The sequence below is a fragment of the Eucyclogobius newberryi genome, unplaced genomic scaffold (assembly GCF_026437365.1).
Source record: "Eucyclogobius newberryi isolate DKJ021-1_F unplaced genomic scaffold, fEucNew1.0.hap1 SCAF_21, whole genome shotgun sequence".
NCBI classification, from domain to species: Eukaryota; Metazoa; Chordata; class Actinopteri; order Gobiiformes; family Gobiidae; genus Eucyclogobius; species Eucyclogobius newberryi.
Window position 1 is genome coordinate 27,548,483 of NW_027315846.1, and position 19,593 is coordinate 27,568,075.

The following is a 19,593-nucleotide window of genomic DNA, read 5'->3' on the forward strand; positions in this document are numbered from 1 at the left end:
GTGTCCATGTTACTATGGTCTCATTCTGTATAATTGGAGTTTACGTTTTATATTGAAAAGCAGATGAATCCCACAGGAAATGGAGAACATGAGACGGCTGTAAAAGTAAAAGTGCTTCACCTTCTTCACTGGCTGGTCCTGTCTGGAGCTTCTGGTGCTTGTGGATGGAACTGATGAGGCGGTTGATCCATCTACACAAACATGTCACACACATGTCACACATATGTCACAAACATGTCACGCACATGACACGCACATGTCACGCACATGACACGCACATGACACGCACATGTCACGCACATGACACGCACATGTCACGCACATGACACGCACATGTCACGCACATGACACGCACATGACACGCACATGTCACGCACATGACACGCACATGTCACGCACATGACACGCACATGTCACGCACATGTCACGCACATGACACGCACATGACACGCACATGTCACGCACATGACACGCACATGTCACGCACATGACACGCACATGACACGCACATGTCACGCACATGTCACGCACATGACACGCACATGTCACGCACGTGTCACGCACATGACACGCACATGACACGCACGTGTCACGCACATGACACGCACATGTCACGCACGTGTCACGCACATGTCACGCACGTGACACGCACATGTCACGCACGTGTCACGCACATGTCACGCACGTGTCACGCACATGACACGCACATGTCACGCACATGACACACACATGTCACACACATGTCACGCACATATAATTCCCCTGGGAATGATCATTAAAGAGTTTAGTGATGTGTCCTATCACCTGTTCGCTGATGATATTCAGCTATATTGCTCTTTTAAACCTTCTGAGATCCAGAAGCTGAACTCCTTAGTCAGTTGTTTAGTGCAAATAATACAATGGCTGTGTAAAAACTCTGCAGCTAAATGCTGACAAAACAGAAACTCTGATTATTGCCCCTGATGATGTCATTCCAGGGATAAACCAGTACTTGGGTGTTTTAGGCCAGACTGCTAAACCAAGTCTTAGAAACTTGGGTGTTGTCTTTGACAAAGACATGTCTTTAGAGCACCACTCCAAGCTGTTGACGAGGAACTGTTTCTTTCAGTTGAGGAAAATCTCTAAGCTCAGGAAAATGGTGTCTCAAAATGACCTGGAAGTTATAATCTTTGTGTCTTCACGCTTAGACTATTGTAACAGTTTGTTTTCCTGTCTTAACAAGAAGGAACTCTCTCGTCTGCAGCTGGTCCAGAACTCTGCAGCGAGGATCTTAACCCACACAAATAGAAGGGCCCACATTTCACCCATTCTTAAAGCCCTTCACTGGCTGCCGGTCTCCTACCGGATACAGTTTAAAATTCTTGTTTTAACTTTTAGAGCTTTAAATGGTCAGGTCCCATCGTACATCAGAGATCTGATTAATCCGTACGCTCCCTCTCGCTCACTAAGGTCCTTGGATCAGAAACTGTTGCTGGTGCCTCGCACCCGTTTTCGGACCAGAGGAGACAGATCTTTCCAAGCTGTTGCCCCCAGACTCTGGAACGGTCTTCCGTTCTCCCTACGGTCACTGGACTCAGTTACTGCTTTTAAGGGTCAGCTTAAAACTTTTTTTATTTAGTCAAGCCTTTTAAATGTACTTGTTTTACGGACTGATTTTACTGTATATTGTTGTATATGTATTGTTCACTGTAAGTTTTTTGTGTTTTTATTGTTTTATTCTGTGTTTTGTGAAGCACTTTGTGACCTCTGTCTGTGAAAGGTGCTATATAAATAAAATGTACTTACTTACTTACTTACTTACATGTCACGCACGTATGACACGCACATGTCACGCACGTATGACACACACATGTCACGCACATGACACACACATGTCACGCACATGTCACGCACATGACACGCACATGTCACGCACATGTCACGCACATGTCACGCACATGTCACTCACAAGTCCCGCACATGACACGCACATGACACGCACATATCACGCACATGTCACGCACATGTCACGCACATGTCACGCACATGTCACGCACAACGCAATGTCCAAACCAAACCATAACACTATGCACCAACATCTAAATGTTCTACTTAGATAATCATCTAAAATGATCTGCAAAGTACAAACAACATGGACATTTTTGGGATTAAATGCATCATTGCACAGACGTCCGAGCTCACACGCTCCTCACGTACTGGAGGCTGCCGGCAGGGGGCAGTCGCAGCCGGCAGGGGGCAGTCGCGGCTGGCGGCAGGGGTAGTCACTGCCGGCAGGGGGCAGTCACTGCCATCAGACGAGCACAGCACTCAGTCCAGGTCAAGATGGCAGTATATTTCCACTTCCCGTCAGTCAAAAGACCCAAGTGCATTTCTAATACCACCGACATTAAGACAATGGATTACAATACTATGTGTGAATGGGCAGCAGGGCAGCCCCACAGGGGTTTAGGGTAGCCCCACAGGGGTTTAGGGTAGCCCCAGAACACCACAGGGGTTTATGGACTGTGTCTCCCAGGATGATGGCTGCCTAGGTCAGACCTGTCTGTTGCTATGGGAGACCCTATTTGCAGGTGGGAGGAGCCACATAAGGAGCCTGGACACTTATTTCAGGAACATGTCTGAGGTTGGCAATGGTCCAGTTCCCGGCTGGACGTGGTGGTGGAGAGATCAAGATAAACCCGGTGATTATGGCGGCTTAACGGGAGATTACTGACAAGATTACAAAGACAGAGGATGCAAAGACAGAGGACGCAAAGACAGAGGACGCAAAGACAGAGGACACAAGGACAGAGGACGCAAAGACAGAGGACGCCAGACCTGCAATTTGATGAAAATGGTGTTGAGGAGTCGGCATCAAAAGCTAGCCAACTCATTTAGATATATTTTATGCTCTCTGTGCAGAGAAGCCGCAAACTGTAGATAGAATTTCAGAAATTTCTCAAATTTTAAATTTGCTGCCATTTGCAAATACAAATCCAATTGTGTCAAATTTTAATCAGTTTTAAAATCCTTTGCCCTAAACATACATCTCATTTATCGCGATAGCGCCCCCTACATTCATTTTTAAATGGCGAGGGGAAAAAAATAATTGCACCTAATTGTTTAGCAGTGTGTCATGTACCAGCTCAAGTTATTCGGGAGGGTCTGGTTTTATATCTCGACACTGGTACGCAACGTAACAACAACCTTATGTGTATCTACATGTATATAAATATATAAATGTGTATGTAATGCATTAGAGTACTCAAATACTTTTTTAGAGTAACGAGGAACGTAACGCGTCATGCAATCCAGTACTCCCCCAGTTCCTTTTTCAACTCAGTGACATGTTAGTTTAGGTCATGTGTCATGTCCTCAGCACAGTCCCAGAGATGGGCGTGTCCTCAGCACAGTCCCAGAGCTGGGCCTGGGTCCTCCTCCTTCTTTCTCAGCACTATTTAGTATGTGAGGAGTCAATGTAAGTAAACACATTGTGTGTACATAATGATTTAAATAAACTACAGTTAAACAAGTGTGTTGTGTTGTTGTGCGTCGCTGCTCATGTTGTTCACTGCTGGAGCACGAAACGTGTTTATTGATGACATTGTGTTGTTCTCATCTTCAACAGAAAAGAGAAATAAAGCTCATTAAATGCATTTACTTTGCTTATCTGATATTTTAATGATAATGTCACTGTGTTTGTCAGGCTCGCCCCCTGGTGTTATAGAACAGTAATGACAGCCTGGTGTTCGGAGGCTTACTCTTAAAATATGATTTCAAACATGACACACTTATGCAGTGTGTCATGTTTGAAATCTTGATTCAATTCTTTAAAATATAGCAACTTTGAATGTCTCCCTCTTTCATAGGTGGGAGGACATGAATAATACTACAGTACTTGTACAAGTAGAACTACTACAATGTTTATGGGGCCAACGTCGACGATAGGCCGCAGGAAACACACCTGTTACCTGGTGTTTAATGGGCCATACATTATTTCCTACAGTTCAGTGAGATCAGCTTCACAACTTTGCTTTCATTTGTCAGGCAAATTTGATTGATTGTTAATTGGAATTGGGGAAATAATTATTCTTTTAAGTTCTGTGCCAATTTTACTCTGCCTCCTTACGCATTTTTAAGCACTGTGTGCATAGGAAGAATTGGCCAATTTTTGACCCCCCCTCCCCTAGATGCGTACATACTAAATGGATGGAAGGCTTCTTCTTTGGGTTTGAGTTGAACCACTGACGGAGAGATAAGTTTGAAGAGATTTGTTTTCCAAATCTTTCTGGCCGTTGCTGTGGATGTGGCGTTTTACATCCCACCATCCCTGGTGCTTGGACCTGACGCGCCGATTGCAAACTATGCATCGAGAAGGATGTTTCTCTGCTTTCTCTGCGATGATACAAGGACTGTGTCCACTCTGTTTTAAATCATGACTTAGACCTGGCACCACTAAACTTGGTCTTTTTCAGCAGAACAGGTTCACAGATGATAACTCACGCGCTGAAACACGGCTTGTGATGGTTGTGACCTAGTTTCATGTCAGCAGTAGATCTACGGTGGCTTGTTGGAAGGGTTCACATTTCATGACAGTGACAGTGCTGGACGCAATCGGGAAGGGCATTTTTTAAATTTATTTACCGATTTGAAATTTATTTTGAATTTTTTTTGCGTGAGAAAAAGCCATCAGGACGTGAGAGCGTGAGGCAGGTCATACATGCATGAGAGTTGACAGGTATGAACTTCATTACTCTTTCAAATTCACGCAAGGACGCGGCGATATGGTTTGTGGTAATCCGCCTCCCTCCTTCTGACAGGTGCGAGCCTGGAGGCCCTGCGACAGGGACAGGGCTTTGTTTTCTGGTGTGGATCTGGCTGTCGGACCTGTTAGCCATGTTAGCCTCGTTAGCCATGTTAGCCTCGTTAGTCATGTTAGCCTCGTCAGCCATGTTAGCCATGTTAGCCTCGTTAGTCATGTTAGCCTCGTTAGTCATGTTAGCCTAGTTAGCCATGTTAGCCTCGTTAGTCATGTTAGCCTAGTTAGCCATGTTAGCCTCGTTAGCCTCATTAGTCATGTTAGCCTCGTTAGCCATGTTAGCCTTGTTAGTCATGTTAGCAATATTAGCCTGATTTGGTTGTGAGGCAGACTGTGAGACACAATGCCTCATCTCAACGATGTTATAGATGCTTTTTGGAGTCTTGAGAGTTTCAGTTTGGGAGCTCTTGACCCTGGACGTGCGAATGTGGGAATATGCAGCACACTGTACCACGGTCCTTCAGATCAGATGTATATATTCTTACAGTCTTTGGATTTCTGGCTTGCACAGAGCTGAACACATGGACATGAAGGGCACCCACAGTGAGGCTGTAGGACTTACTTGCTCATGTCATTGACGTGGTCTGCAGCAAAGAAGAAGTTCTGAAACCTTGAGTGGCACATTTTGAAGACACTGAGGAAAAGCAAAGGACAGACATTCAGGGGCTTGGAGCAGCAAATGTCCCTGACATATATGTCTCACTTATCAGTGCAGCTGGAGTGGATACAAAACATATTAAGCACATATTCTTTTGTGTATTGAATGGTTTTGGGTGTTTATTTGAACTGCTTTGGATACCTTAACCTTGGCATTTCTTGCAGTATAAATAATGTCTTGGTGTTTGGGACACGCCCCAAATTCATTCAAATGTTTTCTTGTTAAAAACACAAGCAAAGGGCACAAGGCGTCCAGCACTCGGCCATGACCCATGTGTCCTCTGATATGTACATGCTCTCATAAACGGGGCTTACTATTTCCTCTTGTGCTCCCCAGCACTCTCAATGCTGTAGCTGGAGACGTTTACGAAGCCTTCAGCCTTCTCATCCTAAAACCAGACGAAAGAGGACAAAAGAAGGAAAAACACAGTTATCCTCAACATTTGAAGCCATTTCAACTCACATTGTTACAGTTTGCAACGAAAGTAAAGACTGGCAAATAAAGCAGAGTTTTTATTGGCCCGGTTCACTATAAATGAAGATAAGTTTGTTATCTCAAGTTCGGAAGCAGGACCACACCCCTCTTACGCCCCTTCCTGCGGCTACATTAATTAAGCATCCAGGTCACACAGATCAGTGTTGTGACTTTGTGCCTCCCTCCCACCCTCTTTTAATTATTCTAATTCTTCCAATGTATATCCTAGATGGGGGTATCGAGGCCCCAAAAGCAGCATCAACTTCTGTACATTTGTGTTGTTCATGTTTCTCGTAGCTGGGGTTGTGGTCCTTGCTAGTGAATGTATAATATTAAACACAAGATCAAATAAACAATAGACTAAGATCAAATTCAGTCCACAAAATATCAAAATCAAATAAAATTAAGGCACACACAAACCAAATTAAATGTCCCATTTAGTCCTCAGTCTTTCAAATGTGCCCCTTTTCAAATCAAGTCTGAATGTAATATTTTCCATTGAATGTGAGGAATGGGCACTTTGACATGGTGTTATAGAAATAAACCAGACACACTTTTCCAACAGAATCCCCTCCAAACATGTGATCCTGTGGTCCTTCTTTTCCCCCTTTTACATCTGATATATATGGTTGAATTAATGTATCTATATATTTTAGATATCAGAATCAGAAAAGGTTTATTGTCAATGAACAAAATTGTATATTGACAAAACGGCCAGTGTATATCTGTACAGTTGTACAGATATACATTTGTAGTGCAGAAAGTGAACAGTGCAGTGAGTGATTAAATCATGGTCAAAGTGACAGTGTTTAGAGTCCAACTGCAGAGGAAAGAAACTGATCCTGTGGAGGGAGGTTCTGGTACGGATGGACCGGAGCCTCCTGTCTGAGGGGAGTGGCCTCCTGCCTGAGGGGAGTGGCCTCCTGCCTGAGGGGAGTGGCCTCCTGCCTGAGGGGAGTGGCTCAAATAGTCCATGTCCAGGGTGAGAAGGTTCCTGCAGAGATGGAAGTCTGCTGCCGATCACCTTCTCATCAGAGGGCTCTGTAGTCTCTGTTTGTCCCTGGCTGTGGCTCCAGCGTACCACACGGTGATGGAGGAGGTGAGGATGGACTCAATGATGGCCGTGTAGAACTGCACCATCATCGCCATCATATTATTCCTCTTGAAAATTCAGATTTATTAGCTTTAGTAAATATGTTGGTCAATGGGCTACAGTCAATTAGGCCATGACCCCAAAGCCACATTGTTCAAGCTCGGTCCGAAAAATTTGGCCACTAAAATCTGTTAAGATCACGTTCTTGGATATTACACAAAGAAAGCTCAGGAAAAAGTTCTCCATCAAAATCCTTGTCAATTTTGAGATAAAAGTGTTTATTTGCGGTGTTATATCTTTGCATGTGCACATCGGCCACGGGGTGTCAACGTCACGTGATGCCATTTGTACCAATGAGGTGATCGCCGGTTGTTGGTCAGTATTACTACGCGATGTAAACAACCTTTAGTATGCGGCATGTCAGTGGTGAATGAGGATAGCTCTGAAGACATAAGGAGAAGATCTCCCCATAAAAAGGGTGTCCGCCGGTGTATTGTACATACAGGTGTCAGGGCCGTAGCCAGGATTTCTGTGGGGGGGTTCTTTTTGTGTCATGGTAGACCTTTTTAGTATGATGAGGTAGATTACTTACATGTATACATATAATGTTTTATCACAAAAAAAATAAAAAAAATACACATATACAGTAATTTCACACAGAATCTGGGGTGTTTCCTTGCGAACACGTTCACCATTAAGAAATGTTTACCAGACCAATGTTGGGCATCTTTTTTTTCAGCATAACTTCACCTATATAGGTGAAGTTGCAGGATTACTATTGCAACAACATCAGTAGGGTAAAACTAACCTGTCTCACGACGGTCTAATCGATCAGTTAGTTAGTTTTTCACTAACATACTATTTCAACATAACTGGACCTAAACACACACAGAAAACACAAAGTCCGTAGAAAAAAATATGTTTTTTTCATTGTAAAACCCTCAAACATGCTCAACCAAGCGTTTGAAAAAGGTTCAAACTGAACCACAAGGTGCAAATATGAACATATAAAAGTATTCTTGTGATATATACAAGCAATAAACCACTATTTACAAAAAAAAGTAGTTAAATCCTCAGGCGTTTTTCTATTTGTGCTACTTCTCAAAACAGTTTCTGTCCAAAATGACAGAGAGCCACATCACAGGCCTTGTACTTCCATGTGAGTGATGTTCAGAAGGAACTCTAAACCAGGTCTAACCCAGGTCTAAACCAGGACTAAACCAGGTCTAAACCAGGACTAAACCAGGACTAAAACAGGTCTAAACCAGGACTAAACCAGGTCTAAACCAGGTCCAACCCAGGTCTAAACCAGGACTAAACCAGGTCCAACCCAGGTCTAAACCAGGACTAAACCAGGTCTAAACCAGGACTAAACCAGGACTAAAACAGGTCTAAACCAGGACTAAACCAGGTCTAAACCAGGTCCAACCCAGGTCTAAACCAGGACTAAACCAGGTCCAACCCAGGTCTAAACCAGGACTGAACCAGGACTAAACCAGGACTAACCCAGGACTCAACCAGGACTAAAGCAGGTCTAAACCAGGTCCAACCCAGGACTAAACCAGGACTAAACCAGGTCCAACCCAGGTCTAAACCAGGTCTAAACCAGGTCTAAACCAGGACTAAACCAGGACTAAACCAGGACTAACCCAGGACTAAACCAGGTCCAACCCAGGTCTAAACACGTCTAAACCAGGTCTAAACCAGGACTAAACCAGGACTAAACCAGGACTAAACCAGGACTAAACTTGATCAACATGAAGTGTGCCCCTCATTTTGCTTCACAACAACTATATTACTGACAATGAAATACTTGAAATCCTTTATTGTCCCACATGGGGAAATTTCATACTAAAACTCTCCAAAACTACTCAAAAACAACATGATTCCTCTCGTTTGTTCATCCTCTTTGACGTCGACGGCAGCCGTCACTTAGTTTTCATGATGCGCGGTCCTAAAGCCGACCATGTTTCAAAACGCACCGGTGCGGGCGTCGACCCCAAAGGGCTAATATCTGTGGTCCCTCAAGACGGACCTTTTCGGCCCAAATGGGCGGTTCGTTCGACCCCCCCGAACCCCCCTTGGCTACGGCCCTGGGTGTCGATACAGGAATTCCTTGTGAAGAACGGTGGGAAACCTTCCGCAAATGTGCGTAAACATTGGTCCGCAAATGTGCGTAAACAAATTTTGTCAGAGAGCGACATCTCTTGTGAATTTGGATTCCACTTGCTACAGACGGTTTATTGAGAAGAAAAGGATAACCGGTGCACAGAGACGATTTGAGAAAGAACAGACTGAAAGTGAAAGAAAGAGGAAGCATCGATTGCTGCATTGATCTCTCTAAAAAAGCTACGATCAAAATCTGCCAAACTTTCATCATCATCAGAGCCACACACTTCACAACAAGTTTTACCCAGACAAAGCACAGTCTGTTGTAAGGCTGAAAGATTCACCAAAGTCTACGGGAAGCATGGAAGAGACAGATCTCTACAGAAGGAAACAGAAAGTGCTGGTATGTGTTTTTTTAAATTATTACAATAAATTCATTAGAACCTAAAAATTAATCATTTTTTGCACATGTCTGCCTCTTTTTTTAAAGGTCTGCTCTACAAAGCTGCAGAGAAGAAATCTGATGAAAATATTCTATGTAATATTAGAGATAAGGACTGTGTTGCCATTGAAGTGCATTACCATAAGTCATGCTACAGAGAATACACAAGATTAAGACCAAACATCATGGCTCTCAAAGAGGAAGGTGCGTTTGACATCACCACGAAGCAACCTTTGTCTTGGAAATATATAAAAGGTGGTTTTATATTGAATGTGAGAAACTGTATAATTCTGTGTATGATTGTTACAATTAATCATTTAAATGACAATGCATCAACATACTGGTACTGTAATGGCAAAAAATTGAAAAGCAAAGGGCCAGATTATGTTTTTCCACCACAGTTCCAACTAATAATATACGATTGCTGAAAAAAATATAGATTTTTTTTTTCTCATAGAAATATTGTTATATAGATTTTAAGTGTCAGGGACAGATTCACACATGCCGTATTGTATTAAGTGTGTGATTTTTCTGTGCAGCAGTAGATGACAATTAGTTTTTTTTGGTAATTTGGAAATGTAATACAAACCTTAATCCATTTTCTTTTTAATTAATAGGCCATCAAGTGTCATCACAGACTTTGGCAGTGTGTATGAAGAATTCTGCAAGACGGTTATTGATGAACGAATAATTGTTGGTCAAGAATTCGGATGACAAAGTTGGTTCAGCTCTTCATCAAACTTGTTAAACGGAAAGAAGGACAAGACATCAGTGAATTCAGGTACGTTAATTAATAAGATAAGATAAGATGAGCCTTTATTAGGCCACACAATGGGGGACATGTGTGTCAGATACACAGTCCGGGGCTCTCACAAACTGATTAATAGTAGAGGTTAAGATTGATCAAATAAAAATCCCACAATGAAGGATAAAGTCCAAAGGGAGAAGTGAATATATACAGTTGAATTTATCTTCATCCTAAATTTTTGAACTTCTTCCCTCACTGTGGGAATTCTGAAAAGCTTGGAGCTGCTGATATCACCGTTGGTATGTCTCTGTGATCTGCATCATATGTCTGTAAACTGACCCATTTTTTTTTTTATTTCAGGACTGACAACCTCAAGTATCATCTACAAAACGATTACCCACAGCTGCATTTCCATAACCCTCACCGCCGGAACAACAGTGAGCTTGTGTTTGTGGGCACGCAGGTGATGTTGACACTTTACCATCTTCCTCTGGTACTGGTACTGGGACAGAATCAGATACAGATAGAGGAGATGATGACTCAACACCAGAGGAAAACTGCTCAACCACATGAAGGTCACGGCATTAGCTTGGAGAGAAAAAGAGTCTTGTACACTGCAGGGATTGATTATTTTTGTGTGTGATATAAATAAATCTTACATTTTTTACCATACATTCCTCTTATAAGTATCAAAGTGTAAGTGCTGAACAAGTTTAAGCTGTTTATCTTTGATATTAATACAAGTATAATGTACTGAAAGTGGCAAAATGCTAAAATTATCATTTCTGACATGCCCAACTTTCAGCAATTCTACACTGATGTTGAAAAAGATTAATATTTTGAGAAAGTTAATTGTGAGACGTGGCAAAAAACTGTTCAAAAGTTTTTAATAGCTGTTAGGGTTAGTGAAAATTTTATTTTGTGGCACTTTTCAGTTGTGTTTATGTCTAAAGTAATAAAGCTACATTGATGATTCTCTGGAATCCTTTTATTAGTAAGAATGTGTAAGTGCTGACCGAGTTTGAGATTTCCATCTATTTCAGTTATCTAGTAATAGTAACTTGAAAATGGCAAACATGCCAAAAAGTCACAAATCTGAGCATTTATCCAACTTCAGGCTCTTGTATCTCGCTATTGTGCAAGTTTCAGGCGGAGAACTTTTTACCCAGTAAAGAACATATATTTGAGAATACAAAAATGATAAAAATTAGTTAGTGCCCGATTTTTCGGCACGAAACTCTATTTCTGAGCATCTTTTGAGCTTGGGGTCACGGCCTAAATGCTGTTTTGTTTAAAGTTCTAATAACTCCTTAATTTAAAACACCTATAAAAGTCCTGTTTCTCTAAGCCAAAGGATTATTTCAACATATCAAAGCTTTTTGGAAATCATCCAACGCTTCAGGAGGGAGAAGCACTGCTTCTCCCTCCTGTTGTCATTGTTGACCTTGACTGGGGACGTCGTCGGACATCCTATGGAATACTATGAGGACCTCCTCAATCCTGCTTTCACATCTTCCAAAGAGGAAGCAGAGACTGGGGACTCTGAGGCTTACTCATCCATAACCCAAGCTCAAGTCACTGAGGTTGTTGGCAAACTCCTCGATGGCAGGGCTCTGGGGATATATTAGATCTGTCCTGAGTACCTTAAAGGTGGTATTGACGATTTTTTTTCAGAATTTTTTTTTTATCATATTTCCTCGTGGCGTGGATAAATCATTTGTCCTGCCACGTATCAATCATAAAACGCACCTATCGCTCACCTGCAGCCGCGTCAGGCTCATCCCCACGTTTCCGCGTGCCTAAGCGCATGGATCTATCATAATATAGTTCCCTCAGTGTACGGGGCAAAATGAAGACGAGAAAGACAGTTCAAGCTGACGCAGAAGTGGACAGAAATCTACGGGAGACGAGCGATGCGCTCCGTTGCGCTAATAAACAAACGCACGTGTGTGTTGTATCGGTCCGCACGGGGGAGTGCGCATGCGCACTTCCGTCTGCGTTCTCAAATCGCCGAAAAATCGTCCATACCGCCTTTAAGTCTATGTGTAATCCCTCATTTGTCACTACCACTGTTCTGTGGTAAGTCCCGCCCATTGGGCGGAGCCTTCCTAAGCCTTCCAGGAAGGCTCCGCCCAATGGGCGGGACTTACCACAGAACAGTATAAATATCGGAGTTCTCGATCTAAATTCTTTAATTGACAATGACTCTTGGATGAGAGTCGAAACGTCTATTTTTTCTAACTGAGTCCAGATGACTACAACTGAAGCTTTTTCTACTCAATGTGATCATCTCACAGTTTCGGTTGAATGGGATGTGCCTTAGAGCCCCTAGGGCCCCTAGGGCCCGTGGACCATGTGGGTTGAGTAAACAAACATGCGCTACAGGCATTGACATTATTTGGAGAGTTCATAACTTCTACATATAAACATACCAAAGGATGTTCAGGGATGTTCACTAGAGGTGAAGCTACTATCGTTTTATCAACGCGTAAAATTTTATGTGAAGCCAGAATTATTATTTTTTAAGTCTTTTGGGGGGGGGGGGGGGGGGGTCCAGAGAGAGACTAAAAATATTAAGTATTTTCAGCTTCAATCCATTTTGAGATGATCCCTTAGCTGGTAAAGCATTAAGAGTACTCAATTTACTTTTTTAGAGTAACGAAGAACCTAACGCATTAGTTTCGTGCACCCATGTAATCTAATACTCACCAAGTTATTTTTTAATCGTTTTAGTTAGGTCTCATCTCCTCATGACAATCTCCGAGCTCGGCATGTTGGGTGTCAGTGACTGGGAGTCTTATCTTCACGCCTTTCAGATTCCATCATTGTGATAGGACACATTTTCACAGCTTATCAACTGACCTAACGGTAGCATGTACAGGTTGAATTGAAGGGGTCCCAGGACTGACCCTTGGGGCACCCACAGGTCAGGGGCATGTGGTCTGAGACACAAAGTACTTCCTGTCTTCCAGAGAGGACCTTAACCAGTTTAGGGCGGGGCCAGTGATGCCCACCCAGTCCTCTAGTCTCTGTAAGAGGGTCCCATGATGGACAGTGTCTAAAGCAGCACTCAGATCTAACAGAATTAAGACTGAGGCTTTGCCCGTGTCAGTGTTCAGGCGGATGTCATTTGTCTATTAAGAGTGTGTTTTGAGACTGTCCTGTCGCATATAAATATTGGACATTAACAACGCACTGCAGACTGTTTTTGACATTGCCATCTCGCTCAATGTTAGATCTATGTACTTGGGCCTCAAAACAAAGAAATGGCTGACACAAACCTCACCAACAATCAAGGACTGGACTGGAAAAATATACATTTAGGGTTAATTTGGAAACAGACAAATTTGACAAACTTTGGACTTAGTGGGACCTTTATTTAAATGATCCATGATTTTGTTTATTTTGATTTTTAGTTGATGTCTATTAGTATTCTTATTATTTTCGCTATCTGGTCGCGTTGTGAAGGGAAAAAAAAGACCCAAGCTAATCATTGATCTATTGAAATGAGATGAATTGCTGAGCCCTACGTTCCCATTTCAAGCCTAAAGTCCTCTCATCTCCAGAGTGGGCAGGTGCTCTCACCTGCCGGTTGTTGTACCAGTACAGTGCTGGCCCTTTAAGGATGAACCAGAACCTCTGCCACTTCTGTGTGACGAACACTCCACTGTCCCTCCTCTTCTTCCACAGCCAGCCATCACAGTCAGGACGGCCCAGCTCACGACAGGAGACTCTGCGCCGGCTCATGGCTGTACTCATCCCTGTGGATAAAACACTTCAGTACTACAGTACTTCATTACTACAGTACTTCAGTACTACAGCCAGTGCTGAAAAGTAAAAAGTATACGCGCAGTTATCTGGGGTCTCATTTATTAACCGTACAACAATGTTATGTTTGTGACATGTTGACCTTACATGTGTCTTCTATAAAAAGACAATTTTACAAATACATTTGTGGTCTGGTCCAAAGATTCAACCCTCCTGTAACTGTGAGATTTTGAGGGAAAACATGAAAGTCAAGCATTAAACAATGATGAATATGCAAGCACATGGCATTGAAAATGAGAGCTAAATGAGCTCTAATTTGAGTGAAGACCCTAAGAATTTTTTTTTATGTCAGGACAAGTAAAAACATTTATTAGGACCCCGCCCTAAACCATACAGGAAGTTGGCCATATTGGATCAAAATCAATAATTTAAAAGTCAGACATAATCATCTTTTGATATCTCCTCCAACAGTTTTCATCCCAAAAACTTCACATTTTAAAATATACTATTGGGTGTGGCCATGGTGAATTTTCAACCAATGATTTGGGGGAGAGTAAAAAAACACACTATATTTTTTCTTTCTTTTTTAAAAAGTTTTTATTTTTAAGTTTTAGAACACATAAAGACAAACAGAGAAAGAAAACCACGAGCAGAAAGAGAGACACAAGACACAAATGAAAAACAATAAGTGATCAAATAAAATCATGGCCCTAAAAGAAAAATGTCCTTTTTAGTCCAGTCTGTTAAATTGATCAATTTTCAAGTCCGAATGTAATTTTTTTCTATATTACAAATGTCCATTAGACATGGGCTTAGAAAGAAACCAGACACACTTTTCCAACAGAACATGTGATCCTGTGGTTCTCCAGTGAGATGTACTTATACTTTACACTCTTCATCCTCCAGAACAAAGTGACCCTCTCTTTCCTATTGACCCTTCATTTCATCAGTAGAGCTGAACCTTAGAGCTGAACCTTAGAGCTGGACATTAGAGCCGAGCCTTAAAGCTGGACCTTAGAGCTGAACATTAGAGCTGAACCTTAGAGCTGGACATTAGAGCCGAGCCTTAAAGCTGGACCGTAGAGCTGAACATTAGAGCTGAACCTTAGAGCTGAACCTTTGAGCTGGACCTTAGAGCTGAACCTTTGAGCAGAACCTTAGAGCTGGACCTTAGAGCTGAACCTTAGAGCTGGACATTAGAGCTGAGCCTTAAAGCTGGACCTAAGAGCTGGACCTTTGAGCTAAACCTTAGAGCTGGACCTTAGAGCTGAACCTTAGAGCTGGACATTGGAGCTGAGCCTTAAAGCTGGACCTCAGAGCTGGACCTTTGAGCTATACCTTGGAGCTGGACCTTAGAGCTGAACCTTAAAGCTGGACCTCAGAGCTGGACTTTGAGCTAAACCTTAGAGCTGGACCTTAGGTTGACTTGCTGCTTCTGAAGAGTGCAGACGTTTTCTCGCTCGCCCCGCTTGCTATGGCTACAAGAAAAACAGCTACTTTCAACCTAAACTGGATTGACTCGGTGTCGTTCCCAAAACAAGACCAGAAAGACCAGGCTGTGTCTTGGAACAAACTTGGTGCAAAGCCTAAACGATACACAGATAACGTAAAGTCAAAAATGTTATACATGACGTGGACAAAATACAGCAGACAAAAGGAGGATCTGTGCCAAGTGTCAAGGTCACAGAGACATTGCTGATAGGAGACAGTCTGCATGTGCACAGAGCTGGACCTCAGAGCTGGACCTCAGAGCTGGACCTCAGAGCTGAATCTTAGAGCTGGACCTCAGAGATGGACCTCAGAGCTGAATCTTAGAGCTGAATGCATTGATATAATATTACCATAATCTAGAACTGAGTATTATGTGATCTGGATGAACTTTTTTCTACACGTTTTATTTCTAAAGAAGAATGACAATCTGACTTTAAGATGATTTGTGGCTCTTGTATGAGTTTGTTAAAGGAGAGTTTATCATCGATCCAGATACAAGTATTTGTAAGAGAATACTTGTTCAATCCTATTACCATCAAGCGTAAGAATATATATATATATTTTTTTTGGGTCACTAGAGTCTTTGGAGAACAACATACATTTAGTTTTATTTGAATTCATTAATGTTTTTAAATGATCACAGTTTTGTTGGAGTGAATATGTTGAATCACTTGTGCAGCAGGAGGTGCTCTAACACACAGAACTGCATCATCTGTATACAAGTATACAATACTGTGTTTTACATTATGCCCAATTGAGTTTATATAAATTGTAAATAAAAGTGATCCAAGGACGGAGCCTTGAGGAACTCCTTTATCAAGGTAAGAACATTCAGATTGAAAGCATCAGCAGAAACAGTTTGAGCTCTATTTGTGACGCCATCTGTTAAACATTTTTAAGAATTTGTATCAAACCCAAAAGCATCCAGACGATCACAAAGAATCCAGAGATCCAAGAGAATCCACTGATCACAGAGAATCCAGTGATCACAGAGAATCCAGTGATCCAAGAGAATCCAGAGATCCAAGATAATCCAGTGATCCAAGAGAATCCAGAGATCCAAGATAATCCAGAGATCCAAGATAATCCAGTGATCCAAGAGAATCCAGAGATCACAGAGAATCTAGTGAGCCAAGAGAATCCAAGATAACCCAGTGATCCAAGAGAATCCAGTGATCCAAGAGAATCCAGAGATCACAGAGAATTTAGTGATCCAAGAGAATCCAGTGATCCAAGAGAATCCAGAGATCCAAGAGAATCCAGTGATCCAAGAGAATCCAGAGATCCAAGAGAATCCAGTGATCCAAGAGATTTTAGAGATCACAGAGAATTCAGTGATCCAAGAGAATCCAGAGATCCAAGAGAATCCAGTGATCCAAGAGAATCCAGTGATCCAAGAGAATCCAGAGATCACAGAGAATCCAGTGATCCAAGAGAATCCAGTGATCCAAGAGAATCCAGTGATCCAAGAGAATCCAGTGATCCACTGGATCAAAGCCTTTGATAGATCAACAGAAACAGCAGCACATTCTTCATGATTGTCCAATGCAACAGCGATATCGTTTATAACTTTGGTAGCAGCTGTGATAGTACTATGTAGTACTATGTGATAGTGCTATGCCCTGGTCTAAATCCAGTAATCCACTGTAGATATTTAAAACTGAATATTTCTTTTTTACAGAGGAAATAAATTAAGCACCTGGTACTTATGAGCTTCTCCAAGAGTTTTTCTCGGCAGGAGAGTTTTGAGATTGGAAGGAAAGTTATTCCAATCATTTCATTTTTCTGGCCTCCTTTGTGCAAAGGGATAACAAAAGCAGTTTCTCATGTATTTGGGAAATAACAACAGATGAAGCAGCATCAAAGATATTTCCAGAGTCAAAGTGCTGATTAAACGCATCACAAATATCTTTTTTTGTTGATTGAATCTTTCATGATTTCGTTTGGCGAAGAGAAAGAGAGGGTAGAGTTTTGCTATAAGGATTTAACCCTTTGCCCACATGTTGCAAAATTGCCCTGTGACTGTGAAAGTTTTGACGTAGTAAGATGTATTGGCTTTAGGAATATTAAAAACATATTTCACTTAAGACAAAACTGCTGCCAATCTGCTGCTGGTTTGGTTGCCGTGGTTTCTGCTCAAGCTTTATCATGCTATCTAGATAAAGCAGCAATGTCTGGACAGAACCAGGATTATTCTGATTTTTGACCCTGACTCTTTTAAGAGGGGCGTGTCCATCAGTTATATATTATATCAGTGATATAAATGTGTTCATGATAAACGTCCAGTGCTGTGTTGGGTTCTGGAACACTAGAGGTAAAACTGTCACTTTGGAAACGATCATACACAAATGCTTTTTTTAAAAGTTTCACTTCATTTGGATTTAAAACATTTAGTGTTCCGCACACACTCAACAGGACAGTGGTCACTAAAGTCCAAAGGAAAGACACAGTGGTCACTAAAGTCCAGAGGAAAGACACAGTGGTCATTCTGAGGCGTGTTGCTTAAGATAATGTCAAGTAATGTTGCTTTAAGTGGCTCTTTAGGGTCCGGTCGGGTGGAGCAGTAATAAGTGTGAGGATTAATTAATAAGGCTGCCCCAAATAAATTGTCTGTTTGCTGTGATCCGACCCAACATTTTTCAAGTGGGTCGGTCGGTAAATTCTTATTTTTCTTTCTTTGAAGGCAAAAAAAAAAGATTAAAATCGTCGCCAGTGGTCAGGCTTCAACAGCCCAGGGGTCGGGCTTCAACAGTCCAAGGGTCAGGCTTCAACAGTCCAGAGGTCAGGCTTCAAGGGGTCAGGCTTCAACAGTCCAGGGGTCGGGCTTCAACAGTCCAGAGGTCAGGCATCAACAGTCCTGGGGTCAGGCTTCAACAGTCCAGGGGTCGGGCTTCAACAGTCCAAGGGTCAGGCTTCAACAGTCCAGAGGTCAGGCTTCAAGGGGTCAGGCTTCAACAGTCCAGGGGTCGGGCTTCAACAGTCCAGAGGTCAGGCATCAACAGTCCAGGGGTCGGGCTTCAACAGTTCAGGGGTCGGGCTTCAACAGTCCAGGGGTCGGGCTTCAACAGTCCAGGGGTCAGGCTTCAGCAGTCCAGGGGTCGGGCTTCAACAGTCCAGGGGTCAGGCTTCAGCAGTCCAGGGGTCAAGCTTCTACAGTCCAGGGGTCAGACTTCAACAGTCCAGGGGTCGGGATTCAACAGTCCAGAGGTCAGGCTTCAACAGTCCAGGAGTCAAGCTTCTACAGTCCAGGGGTCAGGCTACAACAGTCCAGGGGTCAGGCTTTCAAGGGGTCAGGCTTCAACAGTCCAGGGGTCGGGCTTCAACAGTCCAGGGGTCAGGCTTCAATAGTTCAGGGGTCAGGCTTCAACAGTCAGGGGTCAGGCTACAACAGTCCAGGGGTCAGGCTTCAACAGTCCAGGGGTCGGGCTTCAACAGTCCAGGGGTCAGACTTCAACAGTCCAGGGGTCAGGCTTCCACAGTCCAGGGGTCGGGCTTCAACAGTCCAGGGGTCAGGCTTCCACAGTCCAGGGGTCAGGCTTCAACAGTCCAGGGGTCAGGCTTCAACAGTCCAGGAGTCAGGCTTCCACAGTCAAGGGTTCGGGCTTCAACAGTCCAGGGGTCAGGCTTCAACAGTCCAGGGGTCGGGCTTCAACAGTTCAGGGGTCAGGCTTCGACAGTCCAGGGGTCAGGCTTCAACAGTCCAGGGGTCTGATGGGGGCAGACGGAGGACCATAAAACCCATTTTCACAGTATTATTTGACCCAAACCACCTCTAGAGCTTTGTATTCAAAACTTGACTTGGAGAATTTGTATTTTACAGTTGCAGTGAAACAAGATGTTATAAATATTGCTGCTCCGCCTCCTTTACTGGGTCCATCACAACAGAATATATTATAATTGTCCAATGATATGTCAGCGTCATATACAAATAATAATAGAAATATATCCGGATTTGCTGGTTTTGCCCACACTCTGAAGTCTATTTCTGATTGAAGATTTAGGCGATTTTGGG

General features: G+C 42.8%; 1 protein-coding gene across 1 annotated transcript in view; it reads right to left on the bottom strand.

The window, feature by feature from the left end:
• cnksr1 (connector enhancer of kinase suppressor of Ras 1) overlaps positions 1-19,593 on the bottom strand; it is an 81,515-nt gene that overhangs the window by 13,313 nt on the left and 48,609 nt on the right. Inside the window, exons 14-17 of the mRNA XM_072457868.1 lie at positions 13,908-14,083; positions 5,771-5,844; positions 5,361-5,432; positions 121-191 (exon numbers count right to left, since the gene is read on the bottom strand). Coding sequence (XP_072313969.1) covers positions 121-191; positions 5,361-5,432; positions 5,771-5,844; positions 13,908-14,083 — 393 coding nt within the window. The remainder of the gene's footprint in view (positions 1-120; positions 192-5,360; positions 5,433-5,770; positions 5,845-13,907; positions 14,084-19,593) is intronic.